Source organism: Momordica charantia, assembly GCF_013281855.1.
Source record: "Momordica charantia cultivar OHB3-1 chromosome 3 unlocalized genomic scaffold, Mcharantia_2.0 BLBB01000003.1, whole genome shotgun sequence".
NCBI lineage: Eukaryota > Viridiplantae > Streptophyta > Magnoliopsida > Cucurbitales > Cucurbitaceae > Momordica > Momordica charantia.
In genome coordinates this window covers 23,564,516-23,583,338 of record NW_028275161.1, presented here as the reverse complement: position 1 = coordinate 23,583,338, position 18,823 = coordinate 23,564,516, and the positions used below count along the sequence as shown (strand labels likewise).

The following is an 18,823-nucleotide window of genomic DNA, read 5'->3' as shown; positions in this document are numbered from 1 at the left end:
TTGGTTTTAATTCATCTTAACAAATTAATTAAGGCAAAGCCGGCCATTGTAATCCTTAAGGTTTTATCTCTTTATGTGACGTTTAACAAGCTAAAACTATGGGGCCTGCATTGTCAATATAATGGGAATTTACCTTATCTTTGAAGCAATCATTTGTGAAAAGAAATATTCATATATATCACTCCTCCAAGGCCCACAGAAATCCAATCATGTCACACAGTTTTGTAATAAAATTGCAATGAATTTTTTACTCGAAGCTGACCTAAAGTTTCAAGAACCCTATTACATCTCCCTATAGGTGTGCTGTGGTGAAATTTGTTGTTTATGATAATGTTGGCATTTTTCTAATAGCATACATGTGGAGCTTTTGTTTTCTTCTTTTGGCTACCAATGGTGGATGGACAACTTTTGAGCTGTGTTCTCTTCAACATCACCTCATATACATAGCTTTCATAAATTGGTTAAAGTTGAATGTCATTTTAAAACTTCATCTCTGATTTGAAGGGCTAGGTAGTTTCTTCATCAGAGAGTACACAATTAAATTAATTTTGAAACTTTTGGCTGATTAGAAATTGAAGTGAATGATTAAGCAGCAAAAACTACCCTGGATTAGCAAATTATTATTGCCCTTTATCAAGCAGCATATATGATTAATCAATTCTGTCAAGTCAGAAGAATAAAATTCAAAGTTAGAAATTAAACATTTGCATGTGCATTGCTTGTATTCTCGACTTGACACTCTTTGAGTAGTCCTGCAGACAGGGGCAGAGCAGAGAAAGAGGGGGCAATGGCCCTGATTCATCTTAGGTTAAAAAAATTTGCCTCTCTTTATAAAAATTTGTTAGATGTGGTTTTATATGAGAGCCCAAATTCATTGAATTATGGTATGAACATATCAACTTCAATGTGATTTGATAATTAAAGGGTTTAGCTGTTGGTGATGATGAATAGTAGGGCAAGGGAATAAGTTTGAAACTGTCATCTTCAAGTATAAGAAAGTGTCGAGACTTGCCTAGCCTACAGGTAAAGTTTTTCCCCTTTTGTTCCCTTTTTGACAAAGGCAATATAGGTGAAGGATTCCAACTCCTGTAGCTAAAGTTAATGGAGTTGCTATTCAGTTTCCTATTGGAAAAGGTGTAGCAAATTAAAGTTCATTGCATTATATATAAATAATAACCTCTCACAATTGTACCATCATATTGGATGAAATGGATCTCTAGGCATTAGTCTCATGGCTGTATAAAAGAACCCATAAAAAATTTTCTCTCCCTCCACAACTTAAGCTGTTCTATCTTCTTAGCAAGATGGTCAAAATGACAAAGAACGCCCTTAAAATGAATCTATGTAACGACCCACTATACAGGGAGGATTAAATTGATTTCGCCAGCCTCAGCATAGTTCTCAAACTTCTAGGTTTGAACATCCGCGGACTCAACCTACTTTTAAACTAAAAAAGTTTGGGTTTTGTGGAGGGTATAGGCTAAAAATGACAAAAGTTGAGCTGGGTATTTTGATGGGGGCAGACAGACAGTGACATGAAAAGTCTATTCCCATTTGCTCTCAATTTTTAACATTGTACACATCCATCTCTGTCTCTGTCATTGTCTAAAAGCCTGGGCTTGGCAAATTGGGATCATGGGGTAGCCTTCACAGATCACTTGGAAGCCTAACTTTTCAAAAGTCTGCATCCATATTCCATTCCATTTCATGCTGTGGTGTGTGGTGATGGAGAATTTTTTACACACATTATTATATTCATTTTCACGTCTATTTATCAATCTCGCATAATTAAATATATGCCTAAATCAAAGCTACAAAAGGAATAAATTTATACATCCTTGTCTTTCATTTTAGATGTATAGATTATAGAGTAGATAAATTAAGTGGTATTTTTCATTATTTTGATATTTTTATTATATGTAACCGATACCTTTTAATGCTTTTTGAGAATCTATTCACTTAAAAGTAAATTATTCGACGACATGGCCCACTGTAATGTCGTTGTTCAACTAGAATACAATTATAAACTGCACCAGCTTGTCTTTAGTAAATAATTAATTTAATATTGGTTGAGTGGATATTATCTAAACTGGGCCAAGTGGTCCATAGTTGTTTAATGGGCACCTCCAATTCATTTGAAACATGGGCCGGCCCAGCCGCAACACCTCATTATTCAACGTGCCCAAATGTTAAGCCCAATAGGGATAGTGGTAATCTGGTCATTTAAGTAATATCCAATAAATATAAATATTTTTTATTTATTTTATGTAGTTGAAAAAGAATAATTCTAGATGGTGAGGAAATGAGTATATTTCTGTATTTTGAGAGGTAGGCTCAAATCTTCCCTTCTTTCATTATAATGTAATCTAAAAAATTACATGGATTTATTTTCTTTTTATTTTTGACAAAATTTGTGATGATTTAGATTACGAGGGGGAGTTACAAAATTTGGGAGATTGATGAAACTAGATTGAGAGGATAGCGATTTTACAGGCAGCGCAATCTTCGCAGAGCTGTCGTTTTGGTTGCATGTGCTCCTAATCCCCATATCTGTTCCAAAAATAAATAAATAAATAAATAATAATAATAATAATATTCTAAAATAATAATAATAACTCCGGGTTCTATCTTATCATATGTGATAAGTCCCCATTTCTCCTCCCTCTCAATACAACGCTAAATTACAAGTTTAGCCTCATAACCCTTTAGGTTGTATTTAATGAGTTTACGGGGATTAAAAAGTGTTTATAGGTTATTTTCTATCTAATAGGTATCTAATAATAATAATAACTCCTCATTATATCATATCAAATCTATAAACTTTCGATTATGTGTTTGTCATATTCGACGTCTAAAAAAAAAAAAACTCACATACCTATGAAACATAAAATTAATTTTTTTGTTATTTTTTCTTTGTTTGAGAATGATTTTTTTGTCTAGTAAAATATTAACTTTTTAATTTTATGTCTAATAGATTTGTGATTTTTTTTCCAAAAAAATATCAAATATGACAGCAACCTATTAAACTATAAATTTCAAGGGAATATTTTTAAATATGCTTTTTTAAGCAAAAATAACCATATTTAGATTTATTGTATGCTTTTAGGTATGTTTGACTTTTATAATCAAGGTCAAATATTTCCTATGTTCTTATCTAATTCTTGTGATGTGTACATATGAACACACGTCTAACATAATTCATTTTCTTAAAAGTTAGAGGTTCAAATCTCTTAAACTTTTTTAGGACATATTCAATATAAGTACATCTAATCAATTGAATAAGGCATCATTTACCTTTTTGATCTCAAAAGTTTAAAATTTTCTCCCTTTTGTTGAACTCAAAAAAAAAAATGAAAAAATGAAAAAAAATCTGGATGTGACAAATGGAAAAAATGGTTTTAAACACTTTTGTTATACATTTTGAAATTGTGGTTTTAGAATAAATATTTAAGTCAATATCCTAATTTGGGCCTAATGGGTTTGTTGAAGACAATACTTTTGGAGGATCCAAGCCCACATCTCTCTGCCAAATTTAATTTCAACTTGTACTAAACTCAAATAATAATAAAAGCATAGTAGTATTGTATAATTGAAATTTGTCTTTAATGCTCATCCAATTATAATGACTTGAAAACCAATTCTCGCTGATCTCAAGAATTTAAGTTGTTTGTTTAATAATTAAAATGTGTAAATATCGAGGCATTTTTGTAATCTATAATGAGGACAACTGAATTTTACCTTGGGGTAACAATATTCTATTAACACTTCAAAAAATAAAAAGTAAAAAAAAAAAAAAAAAAAACTCATGATCGAATACTTTTGGAATATTGTTACGTGCAAAAAGTTCACTCCCAGTCACATCCATCTTTCTCCCACTTTGCTTCATCTTTAAACCAAACGATTCTTATTTTATGTAAAATTTGTTTTTTTTTATAGTTTAATCATCTATATCGTCTCGATAATCTAATCTAGAAATTATATAATTTTTAAATAAAATCGAGTCGACGTTGTAGAATATAAAATGTATTTCAACTCTTTTCCATCAAATACAATGAGAGGATGAAGAACTGAATTCTTGATGATCTTTTTTTTTAACCTCAAATGGTATTTATCAGCTGAAAGAAGTATAAAAAAGAGCAGTAGGACTACAATAAAGTTATTGTTAATTATTAAATAAGAATGATTAAAAATAAAGCAGAAATTAATTTGCATAATAATAGCAAAACGAGTCGTGAATTCCATCTTTATGCGCATGAAATGAGCATTGGAGAGAGCAGGTTGTGAGCGTTTTTTTAATGTGCGCCTTCTTATTTTCTCTATTTTATTTTTTAACAAATAATAAAAGAAAGAGGGTTCCCACAATAAATGCTTTGTCCAACTACTTCAATTTCATATAAAAAAGAAAAAAAGGATTTTTTTTTAAGTTTTTTCGATATAATTTTGATGAGGGTATTAAATAGTATCCACACAATAAATAGATAGAGTGATTAATGAACGGAGGATTTTGATTCCAGTTAAAAGCCACTAGAAAAACTGGAAATAATTGGTCAAACCGTATAAAGTGGGGTTCTTTTATTTCAAAGTTGTTAGTTCTATAATTCGCCGTGGAAATTCAGAAGCCCCCTTCTTCCAATTCCAACTGATCATCCATCATTAATGCCGCACAACCCAGATGATTTTTCATGGAGAATGACCTTCAATGAAAGCTGCGGCTGCCTCTCCACACCCACTCAGATTTGTAAGCTTTTGTTTCTATTTCCCCCTCTTTGCTCGTAGATTCATCTCTTTCTCTGTTGCAAAATGCAAACCCAGAAGCTCCCGGGTTTTGCACAAACGCAAAGATTCCGATAGCATTTCTCCGGGTTTATACCCATTTCAAATATCTGTTGCAAAATGAGGAAATCATCCTACCTTTTTGATTTCTGAACATTGGGCATTGGATAAGTTTGGATGGGTTCTTGACAAATCCCTTAATAGATGCCAAGTGGGATCCCTTCTCTGTTCATAATCGTTGGAACTTTATATAAAGCTTCTATTGCCTCTGGTTCTCAATGAAACTTCTTCTGATTGGAACATTGAAAAGGTTTCGGTATTCGGTTTTCTGAAGAATTCTAACTTGGTTGACCTCTGTAATGGCGGATTGCTGCATTGTCTAATTCTCTAAGTTTAACGGACTTGTCTTCAGCAATGTCGGAGAAAAGCAGGCTTCCGACTAGGTTGTTTTTGTATCTGATAACGATATCTATGTTTCTTTTGATCCTTTCTTCTGTATTCATTCTACAATCCAACTACGATTCATTCTTTCCCAGCTCAGTACTTAAGCTTATTGTTGTTAATAATACTTCAAATTATCTAAAACCCAATGTGGAGAGTGAACCAGCGGAGCTTCCTCTGCAAGCTGTGGAAGCTCCCCCTGTGGAATCGAAAGAAGCCATTAGAGATAGGGATATTGATTATCCAGTTTCCAACTATAGCAAGGATGAAGATTCTGTAGAAAACCAGACAGACTTGGCCTGTGATCCTGCTCGGGCTCGTTTGAGAGTATATATGTATGATCTTCCACCTCTGTATCACTTTGGATTATTGAGTTGGAAGGGAGAGACAGATCAAATCTGGCCTAATGTCAGTAACAGAAGTCAAATTCCATCATACCCAGGTGGGCTGAATTTACAGCACAGTATGGAGTATTGGCTTACGCTTGATCTTTTATCATCGAACGTTCCGAATGTCAATCATACTTGCACTGCAGTTAGAGTGAAGAATTCAAGTCGAGCAGATGTGATATTTGTGCCATTTTTCTCATCCTTGAGCTACAACCAGCATTCTAAGTTACATGGGAAGGAGAAAATTAATGTGAACAAGATATTGCAGCATAGGTTGATCCAGTTTTTGTTTAGTCAGAAGGAGTGGAAGCGAACAGGTGGAAAGGATCATCTTGTAATTGCGCACCACCCAAATAGCATGTTGGATGCAAGAAAGAAGCTCGGCTCAGCCATGTTTGTGCTTGCAGATTTTGGAAGGTACCCAGCTGCAATTGCAAATGTTGAAAAAGATATTATTGCTCCTTACAGACATGTAGTAAAGACCGTCCCTAATTCCAAATCTGCCTCATTTGACGAGCGTCCTATTTTGGCGTATTTTCAAGGAGCTATATACAGGAAGGATGTAAGTCTTTCTGTGACTTCGAGTAACTTATTGATGTGTTATACTTTTCTAAGTTCTCTCTTTATAGTCTTATATTCTAGCAATCATATCTACTTTGTTGCCTGGATTTTGTTCTGCATTGGTGTTTGATATCATTGTCTAAATAGTAAAAATTCCTTTGTTGGTTGATGTGTAGTGCATATGATATGATCTCTTTTATGATGGACTTGTTTATAATCTTATTTTTCTGTTACAAAGTGCTCGAACCGATAGAAATAGCCTTCTTCTTTTTTAGCCTATGTATAAACTTGATGTTTATAAGATAGGTTGGTAAGATAAACTTGAAAGTTTTGTTTCTTAAAAAAAAAAAAAAAAAAAAAAAGATAGGTTGGTAAGAACAAGGCCATGAACTGGAGTATTACAAAGTTCTTGCCTCTTGGTAAGAAATGTGCTATGCTTTAACTAAATCATTATGATCACAAATTAGATGCATAATTGAACGTTTTTCTGCTGTAGCCAACTGTTGATATGCAGACGAGAAACAATCTTGAGAAGTGTTCGAGATTAACTATTGAATGCTTAATTGGTTTCATCTCTTCTGATGGTATCATGGAATGATCAATCCTGTTATAGACATGGGAAAAGCCAATGACACAAAATGAAATATCTAGTATGAACTAAAGAATTATCCTTTCTTACAGAAAATTATTTTTAAGAATTCCTCCATTTTATGATTCAAGGAACAATAAACCTCAAATTGCATTTCCTCTGTTGTGTTTGGTTTCTACTGTTGCATTGCGCAACTTTATCACCCTTTTCCTGGGTCCTAACGAAACGTGTTCGTAAAATTTTCTGATAACGTTGAAGTTGATGAAAATTATACTAATTTTCTGTTTGAATTCATATTCAGGGAGGAGTAGTTCGCCAAGAACTATATTACCTTCTGAAAGATGAGGAAGATGTTCATTTTACATTTGGAAGTGTTAGAGCGAATGGTATCAACAAGGCAGGCCAAGGAATGGCAGCATCCAAGTTCTGCCTCAATATCGCAGGAGACACCCCATCATCGAATCGTCTTTTTGATTCTATTGCAAGTCATTGTGTTCCTGTTATCATAAGCGACGAAATTGAGCTGCCATATGAAGATGTCTTGGACTACACCGAGTTTTGTGTCTTCGTTCGAGCAGCTGATTCGATAAGGAAAGGCTATCTACTGAATCTTCTTCGTGGAATTGGACGAGAAAGGTGGACGAAGATGAGGGATAGAATAAAGGAAATTGTGCCTCAGTTTGAATATCAGTATCCATCTCAGAAAGGGGATGCTGTCGACATGATTTGGCAAGCAGTGTTGCGTAAGGTGTCGAAAATAAAATTTAATCGGAATAGGAAGAACAGGTATAGTAGATCTCAACTTCTCCTAAAGAACAATTGATATTGAATTCAATAAACATAGGAAGTTTTGTAGTCACTGAGATCTATCATCCCTTCTGCACCATATTGCTGTGATCATGGATCTTTTTTTTAACTCAAAACAGACAAGTTTTGAGATTAGAGGCTGTCTAGAATTAATCTTTACTCAAATTTTCATTCTCTGAACTTGTAAAGTTCATTGCAGATTTGGATCTCATCATCTTGAAAATCGTCCTCAGCTTTTTTACTGCATACATTATTACAGGACTTTCTTTTAAAAACACAAGGAAAAGTAACAAATTGTGGAGATCAAAATAAGTGAAGAAATAAAGTCAAAATTCATGCACTAAAATGATGGGGGGAAAATAATCAAATCTTGGTTCTCTTAAGCATGTCTTCGATTTACATCATCACTTCTCTAAAATCCAACTATTAAGAACTGTGATTACTCAAGTTTTGATCTTTTTTTTAGGTTTCAATCTTCAACATGATAACTTTATACTTGATTTAACAAGTCCCCTCTCAGCACAAAACTTAACGTAAAGTTTAAAAAATTAAAGCATGAAAAAGAATTTAGAAAACATGGACTACAGAGCATCTACCTATTTGTATGACAGAAGAAACCTTTCTTTTTTTTCTTTGTTATACATTACATTACATCCAAATAAACCTGTTTGTAGTGTTAGAGCTTGAGTTTGTACAGCACTGAACCTACTTACCCATATAGATGCACTCTTCCACTCTACAAGAAAGCTACCAACAATCTTTGATGAACTGTCTGGGATTTCATCTTTTCATCAACAGGGCCTTCCACCACTCTGTTTTTCTAGGAAAACAAACAAACACGAACTTCTTTGTATCTTCTTCATTTCAATCTCACCTCAACATTTGTTGTGAATGGGATCGGATCCTCTTCGGATTCTTCTCTTATTCAATTGGGTGGGATCTAAACCGGTCGAAGGTGCCGGTGCAAAAGCCACTGTTCTCTGCCAATCATCCCCAAGAGATACATCCTTCACAAACTTGAAGCTGTTAAAAATGGGAACTTGTGGTTTCTCCCATCTGAGTGCTAGATCAATGTTTGTCAACCCACTGGTTCCTTCTGGTTGAAGAGCCAAAAACCCAATCCAAAGAAGTAGAATGGCTGCCCTATGAATCAAAAACCCCATTTTTACTTGAAACCAGAAGAAGGATGGAAGTGTTTGTGTTGAGTGAGGAGGGGATGAGGAGAAAGAAGGATGTGTCTGTGTTAAGGATGGCTCATAGTTGTAAGAGAAGCCAAGAGATCATCTTTTATGGCATAGGATGACCAAAAAGCAAAAGACATAATTGGGGCCCAGAACAAGAACATGTAGGGAAATCTTAAGATTCATCAAATGATAAGCCTGCAAAAGAAGCAAGATGAGGCTGGTAAGAATAGAAGTACTTTGACAGGTTTGAATTTAAAAGGGGAAAAGAAAAGAAAAGAAAAGATTGAATGGAACATTATCTTTAGACAGGGAATAGGGATCTTTTTCCTTGTGCTATTCAATATTCATTTCATTAGTTCCTTACATCCCATTCCAATTTTGGGATTGCCCTTTTTTACCAGACCAAGACTGGCCTCTCAGTTACCTGTCGTTCCATGTCACCCGACCACAAATGCCAATCTCAAAACATTATTAGAACAGATGATAAGTGCTCTTACGGTTTAGTCTATGAAAACATTCTCATAATCATGTGAGAATAAAAGGACACGAAACCCCCTTTTCCTATGTAAAATATCTCTTTTTGGACTGCAGAGAGAGAGAGAGAGATCTGAAATTAATACACACAGAGCAATAAAGCAAATAAAACCAGAGATGGGAACAGAGAGCTTCTACTAGAAAGAAAGAAAGAAGCAAGCTTTCCTTTCCTGCAAGAAAAATCAGTCTTGGGTTCTCATTATATGCTCAAATGGAGCTCTTTTATGCTTTTTTATCTGTGCTCTCTTTTGTTTGCCCAACCCTCGACTGAGACCTAACTCCTTTATTTTTGCCCTTTAAAACCTATGAAGACCGACCATCTTTGAATCACCCTCCCTCCTCTCTAATTCCTTCTATTCTTCAACTTAGTTTACGTATGCTTTCAGCTTCCACAGCCTGCGTTGTTTATTTAATAGGCTCCTTTTATTAAAGATCATGCAAGCTAAAGTGTATTCCAATTTCCAATACATATGTTATAGCATGATAGCCAAAAAAAAGCCTGCCCTTTTATTATGTATAGTTGGGGTCACTCGTACACCAATTTTACTCTTCCCAACTAGGATCGAATAATAGATTGCTTGGCCATATACGGTAAAGTTACAGATGTAATAAAGAAATGAACCATTTGGAGAGCCTTGTGGCAACATATTCATTAACTAAATTTATTACAACCCAACAACTTTAATTTTTGCCAACTTCATCATAACTCAGTAATTAGATATCGATGGTAAAAACCTCGGAACAGAGCCATCACTGATTCTATATACATACAACTCAGAAATTGAAGATGACAGAATGCAAGAGACAGGTTTAAGCAGTACTAAAAAAACTTACACAGGAGGATGCTAAGAGGCATGTAGTAAATTACAGTTTACTGATATTTTTCTAAGGAAAAAACCAAGGTGAAGTACAGTAGAATAAATTTGGGTTGAAGTTAATATTTTATATATAATTCCTCTCTGCACTCATAAAGCAACATCATTATTGGAGTGGCTCCGGATGAGGAGTAGCTACGGGCCCTGGAGCAAGGGTAAACTGCAGGCTCTGACCTTGTGCTGCCTGCAGCATAAATGCAACTTCAGTTGCTGCAAGAGCAGCTGCTTCCTGTAAACGATCAAAGAACAAGAATTCAAGTTTTTCAGAAACATTTGAAGAATGAAAACCGAAATATCTTTTGAGAGAATTATGATAATTATGTGAATTTGAAACATAAAACCAGCTCTTCCAACATCATCACATCGCACCTGTCTTTGTCTTCGACGCTGTAGTATGCTGATGGCCCATGCCATGATGTAACAAGGAAGAAGAAAACCAGCAGCTCGCAGCAATAAAAGCTGTCAATTTACATAAAAGTTATCAACAACCAGTATACAAGCATTATAGTACTGAAGGTAAAAAAATTTGACGTCTTACTTACCGAGAAGAAAGTGTAAGCATCATCTTCTCCGTCACCGTTTGTAAGGTACAGAGCATGCCTCAACAGTAAAAGAGCCAATAACTGTCAAGAAACAACAGTAATAATCAACACAATGGTGTGAAAAACCAATCTTCTGTGATAAAGTTAACAGAGAGAAAGAGATCATTGATATAAAACTACAGAGAACTTCTTGATGTTGACAGACTTCAACCAACTCTGGATTAACAAAAAACAGTATCTAACATGGGAAATTAGTCAGAAGATCATGAGTCTCACAATAAGAGCAGCAGATCGGCAAAATGCAGTTCCATTCGCACTGGCATCAGCATATTCATCATATTCTGCCTCAAGAAAGTGGCGTTCTGCCATTGCCAAAAGTCGTGGATCGTGCAAATCTAAGGCAGTTTCAGAGACTGCCCAACCTTCACTGCAAGACACGTGTGAGGAACAGAAAAATCAAGGATTAGACCTTCTAATGACAAAACAGAGAGGGGGAATTCGAAAAGCAACAAGAAGTCAAATTGAATCAGTTATCCAACAAAGAAAAGAGTAAATAATACAACCACCTCTAAAACTATGTGTTAGTATAAATTCATGAGCAAACTAGGAGAATCAAAACTTGCCTGATATCGATGGTGGCATCTTCTGTGTGAGGGGGAGGTGTGGGCAAGGTATAACCAGGCTGATAATTCTGAAAACAAGTGGATTAATACATCAACATGTTTATTTGACCTTCCCATCAAAGAAAATATTTCCCGATACAAGGAGAAAAACTTTAGAATGAAGATGTGATTAACTATTAACAGCTCGAACTACTACACATACTTCCTTCAGTAAATGAGGGGGAAAGTTTTGCATCCATAGAAGTTGGCTTTTAGCCATCGTCAATGTTTCCCGAACATTCAACCACAAGCATTTATTGTACGAAACATCAGAGAATGCAACATCGTAATAATATTTTCTAATGTACTAGCACACATGAATGATCAACCCAACCACCATCTGCATCATTTTTCATGAGCCTGACGCATTTGCTTGATAATACCAATCATTCACTGAATACAAAGATAAAGCCATTTTTGTAGTTTCCAAATAGAAAGATACATTCTTTCTACTAACTTCTTGATATGACTGGTTGAACCCCAATCAGCCAGAAACATCCCTTTCTAACTAAATAAAACAACTAATATTCCAGATTTTCTAATGATGGTGATAAAATTTACCTGATGACAGATTTCACAAGTTATATCTCCCTTTTCATTGCACCATCGCTGGACACATTTCCTGTGAGCATACTGTAATAGGAAAAAGTATTAAATAGAATTATAAGCATCTAAAACAGATTAATTGTAACTGTAATAATGATGATAATAATCAGACTTCTCCAAGGGGTCATGGGCGCAGGGCTTGACCAAACAACAGATAGAACAAATGCAACTCAAAGGTGTGGCTTGAAATGTGGTGTGTCCCCTTGTCAAGAAAACTACCACAACCTAAAAAAAGGTTTCTTTCCTGATTACTTCCAACACCAAGAACATGTTACACATTGCCATGGGATTCCAACTAATAGAAAAATACAGATGAAAATAATAAGAATTGGAAATATAATCTCTTTTTATCATGCTTTCTTCCCAAACAGTTCATGTCAGGGAAAAGTCTGCTTCACATTTTGCAAAATAGAAATAATGCTCAGAACCAATAAAGACAATCATAATTACCCTCTATTCCGGCCCTTTTAAGTCAAGAGACCAAGGCAACCATCTAAGAATTCACACTTAATAATGAGTATTACCATAAATCTATAAGGCACTGATATATGCTAGTGCTACATTAGCAAAATAGACTCTTCTTATGATGAAATTGTCTCTTGACTAGAGAACCATTTTGTTAAACTATACGGACCAAGGCAATATAAGTTAGCAAACGGTACCTTCAAGCTGCCACTGCAAGCACAAGGAATCTCCAAATTCTTAATACTATCCTCTTCTTGACATATGCGACATTCAACTGTCTGAATAAGGGGGTCATCTTCAGATCCATCATGTTCATCCGCATCTTCAACAGAAATAGCACAAACAGGTGGCTCTGAATTCTGAGAAGATGAAGGTTCTAAAGAAGATCCTGGAGCAGTAGTTCCTTGCAGCAATGGCAAACTTTCAGATGTTATGAGGCGGTCCACACATAAAACCATGTGATCACCCATTCTTGCACCAAAAAAAGCTCCTGCTTCACCAAATACAAGACTCAAATACATTATTTCAACAAATGACAAAAGATTGCCCTTACTTCACAGCTCACAGAAAGAAAGCTACTGAAGCTGTTTTATATGGGGTAATTCAAAGAAATTAAACAAATAATAATGTAATTGTAAAGAAAATGAACGAGAAAATGAAATGATTCTCTAAAGCAAACAACTCACTAACTTGTCTATAAAAATAGATCGAACTAAGATTCTTAAAGCATAAAACACACACCCTCAAACGTTTCTTGTGCTCAATTTCCCTCAACCCTCGGAACCCTCAGCTACCAAAAGAGAAACCCCGAGAAAATTTTGAACTCCAAGCAATTGGCTCTATAAAAGGTAAGTCACATTCTTAAAATTAACACCTCCCACAAACAAAAGATCGCATTTTTCTGATCACAGCTTTCTAAACTTGTTTTTTAATAACAATAAATTCCCCACAGATTAAAAAAAAAAAAGGTAGAAATCCTTGCTTCTGAAAAGATTGAACTACAAATCAGCACCTTTCGGCTGCGCGACGATCGCAGCTAAAATGTGTGCAGAAAAAGTACAAAGAAATTCCTGAACTCTCGCTTACTCCACCTTACAAGTTATAAGAAATATCACACTAAAAAGAAAAAGAAAAGTTCAACCTTTCAATTTTCAATTCGCATTCATCCAACAAAATAAAAATAATAAAAAGAGAGAGAATCAATTTTCAACCATTTAGCTAAGCTTACAAGAACCCAAAATCAAACCCCAAAAACTCGCCAAATTTTTGAAAAAGAAAAAACACCCACAGCATGCAATTTCACAGAAAGCCCTAAAACCCAATGATCATAAGAAAAAAGGAATGTAAAAGCATGAGCAAGCAAACGAGAAAAGAATGGAAGTGGAATAAAAAGATCGAAGTGAAAAATACCTTCAAAATTTGTTAAAAATCGCGCTCCGGTTGAAAATTTAGTATTTATTTGGGTGGAAAAAAAAGAAAGTCTTAGCTCGAAGCCCGTTTATCGGCGACACTATCCGGTTGTTTCTAAGCTTGTGAAGGGGATCTTTTGTGTTTGTCTCTCTCGGACTCGGTCTTCTCTTTTTTGTAATGTAAGAAAATTTCAAGTTCAACAGGCTCGGGTACTCGCTACTCCGAACCGTACCCCGCGGCTAGGTTCGGTAACGTTCGTCCAAAGTTAACGTTACGATCACGTTCAATCAGTTGGGTAAGAGGGAGTGCCTCAATTAACAGTGACGGACGGCACAGAATCAACGTTTTTGGTACAGATTTTTCCAGAGCCCCACCTCCCCGAGCCTATAAATAAAATAATTAATTATAATTCATAATCATTTCTATCCTACTCCAATTATTTAAAAAGGTATTTGTTTAATTTGTGTAGATTTTTACAAAATATGTTTTTAGAATGAACACTGAAAGCAAAAATGAGAACAATGTTTTACATGATCTCATAGTTTCCGCATAACATATTTTTAAAGGTAAATAAGGCAGAATTTTAATGGAACCTCTTATCTTTTTAGCATACCAAGATAAATAACATTAAAGAAGTATAATGTTCCGATAAAATATTAATATGATATGTCTGTATTTAGTTGTTCGTTATGTCGTGTAGATGAGACATGCTTCAAAATTTGTTTTGAATTTTTAAAACAATCAAAATTATAAAAGTGTTTTTAAAAATAATTTCATCTCAGAAAAGAAAAAGGATGGTTGCCAAATCCAAATTGAAATGGTATGTTTGTGTTTGGGAGAGGATATTTTTTCTGTTTTTTTTTTCCTTACATTTTGAAATGAAGTATTTAAATTAACTAGTTGGGGAAATGGAGTAGGTTTTGATTTATTGAAATTTTGGGGATCTTTCATTTGCTCCATCTATTGACTTTGACAGTTTCTTTAGTAGAATAGTGTAGCAGGTCTTGTGCCAACCAGCCAACCAATTAATGCCCAATTATATCTATGTCTTACTTTTAATAGTTTACAAAACAAGTGTTATGTTGACGTAGGGTTTTGTCGAGCTACTGAATCTGACCACGTGGCAACTGATCCAGCTAAAGAAGTACGAGTTCATGTGAGGAAGCAAGCACTATAATGCTCAAATTAGTATAAGTACGAGCTCGAGTAGGTTGTTCTTGGAGCAAAATTGCGTACCTAGGTTGGAGGAATGAAGATCATTTTTATAACCAGAGTAAAGGAGTCGGTTCGTTATGACCGTTACGACAAGGTGGTTGGACGGTTATGGCTGTCGGACCATAGGTCATCAATGACTAATTAGGTCGACTATTCATCTTTTCATATGGATGAGGTAGGAGCTTGTGGTAGATGAGCTTAGGAGCTTGGTCAGTGATGAGCTTAGGAGCTCGACAATAGATGAGCTTAGAAGCTCGGTAGTAAGTGAACATAGTAGATCGATTGTAGATGAACTTATTAGCTCGTCGCCATGTAATCTAGATCATATTTTTCCCCTAACATGTTATATTTATATTATATGTTTTTTATTTAATCGGAATAATGATTAAATCAAATTTTTTTAGTTAAAGTTTAAGAGAGTTCAAACATCAAAATAAAGAATTAAAATTTTAATATATGATCTTTGTCCTTTGATACCGTGAGGTTTGGAATTAAATATTATCTTTGATCACATATTTAAATGGGCTAATCTTACTTTTGCCATCTGTTCTAATTATTAAAAACAAAAGTTTCATGATTCTTTTTATATATTAATAAAATTTTCACAACATATATTTTGCTTAACACAATGGATAATTCTTATACCACTTTAATTCTCACCGTGCTTAAAATTGAGATCTCACCATAAAAAGACACATTAATGTAGTGAAATTTACCGCCTTCAAACTTTTTAAGTGTGTCATGCTTTATTCATCTCTAAGTAGTTTATGAATATCATTTTCATTACGTCTTCCTACCACATCTTCTTTAATTAAAAAAAAATCTCTTTATCTTATTCTAACTTCATCGCAAGAAATCAAATATTTACTTCAATTAATGTCCATCAATGTTATTATTCTCATGCGACGTCTTAACATGTTTGGATGTTTATTGATGGATGTATATTTATTTTCATCTTTTATTAATATAGTTTTTAATTAGATAGGAAATTTTAGTTTCAAAATATTGGTCGAACTTTATCTTAAAATTTGACATAGAATCTATACTGCATCACTTTTTTTGGTAACATTTAGTTTCTTATATATCATCGGTACAATTTATTAATGACATGATGAAATAAACAAGTATTGTCTAAACATTTTATTTGAAAAAAAAAAGGATAAAATTATAAGTTTGGTTCCTTGAATTTCACAATTTTAACTCCTTAATTTCTATACCTAAAAAGTTCCTAAAAATACTTGAATTTTTATAATTTGCTTATTTAATTCATATACTTTAAATATATTTCTAATAGCTAACCCATACTTTTTCTAATTTAGTGGCACACCAAATATATATTACTGAAAGATCACATAGGACGGTGATTTTGAACTATAATGTTAACAACAAATATTTGTTAGTTAGACACAAGATCGAAAGTTATAAATTTATTAAAAACTTCTCAAAATACAAAGATTGAGTACATAAATCCACAAAAAGTTGAGAAAAAATTTATTTGAGTTTGATCGTTTTCTTGAAAGCAATTTAGTATTTGATCGTTTAGTTTGTGTGTGGGGGTCTCATTTGTCGTGAAGTGGATACATACAATTGCATTTTCTCTTTGACTTTCGAATTAAAAAAATGTCACCTTGAATTATTGTCTACCTAATTTCATCAAATGATGTAACCCAATCATTATTAACCTAACTCACTTTTCCATAGCCATGTGTTGCATCTATGGGGATATACCCTAAATTGCATCTATACTCATTGGTTGGATCCTTATATTTTGATTTCTGAAATTGAAAATATTCCTAAACTAATTTGAGTTGAGAAATTTGGACCCATTTCAATTCACAACATTATGGTGATGTTTCCCTTTTTAACTCAGTCCAATTTTCAATCCTTTTAGGTCATGGCTACCTAAAGTCTAAGCTTCTCTCTTAAAGGTCGTTATTCATCCCCAATTAGTTTGCAGAAGTTTCTTCTATTAAAACAAAATACAAAACTAACTATATCTACAAACTTTTTGAGGTATCTACGCAAATATCTAAAATATTTCTCTTTAAATCTTGTCTGGAAAGCTGTAAATAAATATCTAAAGAAAAGCTCTAGAATATCTTAGCATTTTTTCTCAAGCTCCAAAGGGATTCTAGATAAGTATAGATTAAGAAGTATTAAAGATACTTAATAGAAGGGTCTAGAAAAATCTATATAAATGAGCTTCAAGGATCCTTCTCGTATAAATAGAAGAGATATCCCCCAACTTAGGCCCGTGGAAACTTGATAAAGAATGTCCGCGGGTATAGTTTTCTTAATAAAAATTTCTTTCTCAAAGGAGATTTCCACTTTTCTTCTGTGCTAATTTCTTAAATTGGAGTAAGAGGTGATTTTTCATTTTAGATTTGCTGTTTTAAGAAAAATCTACAAGTATGGTAATCTTTTGCTGCTGAATTTTGGATCAAAAAGAGGTAAGAAAACTGTGAAAAACCAATAATCCCATTCACCAATCCCAATCAAACACTGGAAGATTAAATCTTTTTAAGGCACTAACTTATGTCTGTAGAAGGAAATTAAACATCTGAAACACAAGTTTGTATCAATTATATCATTATATGCTGTTCCTTTACTGTAATACGTACGCTGTCATGATAATGTTTGCCTTTTATTTCTTCCCCACAAGGCCCAATCAGCTCCTCTCATGAGATTTTGTCAATCTTCACCTTCTTCTTTTACCATTTAAAACTACTTCTCACTACTGCAATTTTCTATTCTTAGAGTCGAGGATCTCTTCTCTAAATTACCTTTTTACTGTTTACTGATTCATTCAAACAATGTAATTGTCAATCATTTTCACAGAAGAGCATCCAAATAAGTCAAATTATAAACTATTTATTTAATCCTTTTAACTTTAAGAAAGTTTCTTTTAGATAAATTATTAACCTTTGTCTCTAAAATTCCCTAGTCCCTTCTCCAACCTTTTTTGCCAACTGGCCATTGCCACTGCCACTAAGCAAACCCATGTTAACCAATATTGAAAATGAAACTTTTAAAAGATTATAAACTAAAATAAACAAGATCGTCAAAGTTCAAGAGCGAAATTTGAAATTTAATCGTCTCCATATATCTTGAAGGTCGATGCTTGTATATACAGATCTTAGTCTTCCATTTCTAATATGGACTTGTCAAATGAACAGCCTGATTTGAATGAAATATCTGAACTGCAGTGTTTAATAAAGCAAGATACTGGTAGTATGTAGTATATATATTCAGCTTGAAATGCAGCCACACATACAATTTATAATCAATTTTAAAGAATGGACGATAACTTAATATGGGGTGTGCTCCACTTTACTCCATTTTAGTGCTTCAATTCTTTGCTATTGCAATTTGTAGCAATTAAAATTTGATTGTGGTGGAAATTGGGCATGTCGCACTCAACCAATACATCCACTAATTTCTCCACTAAATGCAAAATGGTTTGAGATTTTTCAGAAAGAGGGCCCATAAACCAACACATAATCCAATTTTGTAATTAAACTACGTGCCCAACACCAGCTGTGGTAAATCTTTTCATCAAACAACTCCTTTATCAGCTTAAAAAGTCAGCATTTTTTTTTAAATCTTTTTTCCATCTTCAGCATCCTAATTCTTACGAAATGAAATCCTATCTTTTCCCACAAACAAAAGACAATAAATTTATCACGAGGGATAAGGATTGATAATCCAAGCAAGAACCCAAATCGCTCACCAAATCTCAAGGTACACAAATATACTAAAAAATTCGCACC

General features: G+C 33.9%; 2 protein-coding genes across 3 annotated transcripts; one reads left to right on the top strand and one right to left on the bottom strand.

Moving 5' to 3' along the window:
• Positions 1-4,523: 4,523 nt before the first annotated feature.
• On the top strand, positions 4,524-7,771 carry LOC111009088 (Exostosin family protein). The gene is made up of 2 exons (XM_022282037.2): positions 4,524-6,165; positions 7,055-7,771. The coding sequence occupies exons 1-2, from the start codon at positions 5,188-5,190 to the stop codon at positions 7,574-7,576; spliced, it is 1,500 nt and encodes a 499-aa protein (XP_022137729.1). The 5' UTR covers positions 4,524-5,187; the 3' UTR covers positions 7,577-7,771.
• A 2,124-nt stretch (positions 7,772-9,895) lies between these two features.
• LOC111008933 (RING/FYVE/PHD zinc finger superfamily protein) lies at positions 9,896-13,998 on the bottom strand. Of its 2 annotated transcripts, none has more exons than XM_022281811.2 (8): positions 13,839-13,998; positions 12,626-12,918; positions 11,919-11,990; positions 11,319-11,386; positions 10,972-11,122; positions 10,696-10,776; positions 10,523-10,612; positions 9,896-10,382 (listed from the first exon to the last, which is right to left on the bottom strand). In XM_022281811.2, the coding sequence occupies exons 2-8, from the start codon at positions 12,896-12,898 to the stop codon at positions 10,260-10,262; spliced, it is 858 nt and encodes a 285-aa protein (XP_022137503.1). In that variant the 5' UTR covers positions 12,899-12,918; positions 13,839-13,998; the 3' UTR covers positions 9,896-10,259. The 2 variants fall into 2 exon arrangements, with proteins under 2 accessions (XP_022137503.1, XP_022137504.1); XM_022281812.2 differs by lacking the exon at positions 13,839-13,998 and adding an exon at positions 13,170-13,762.
• Between the last annotated feature and the right edge of the window lie 4,825 nt (positions 13,999-18,823).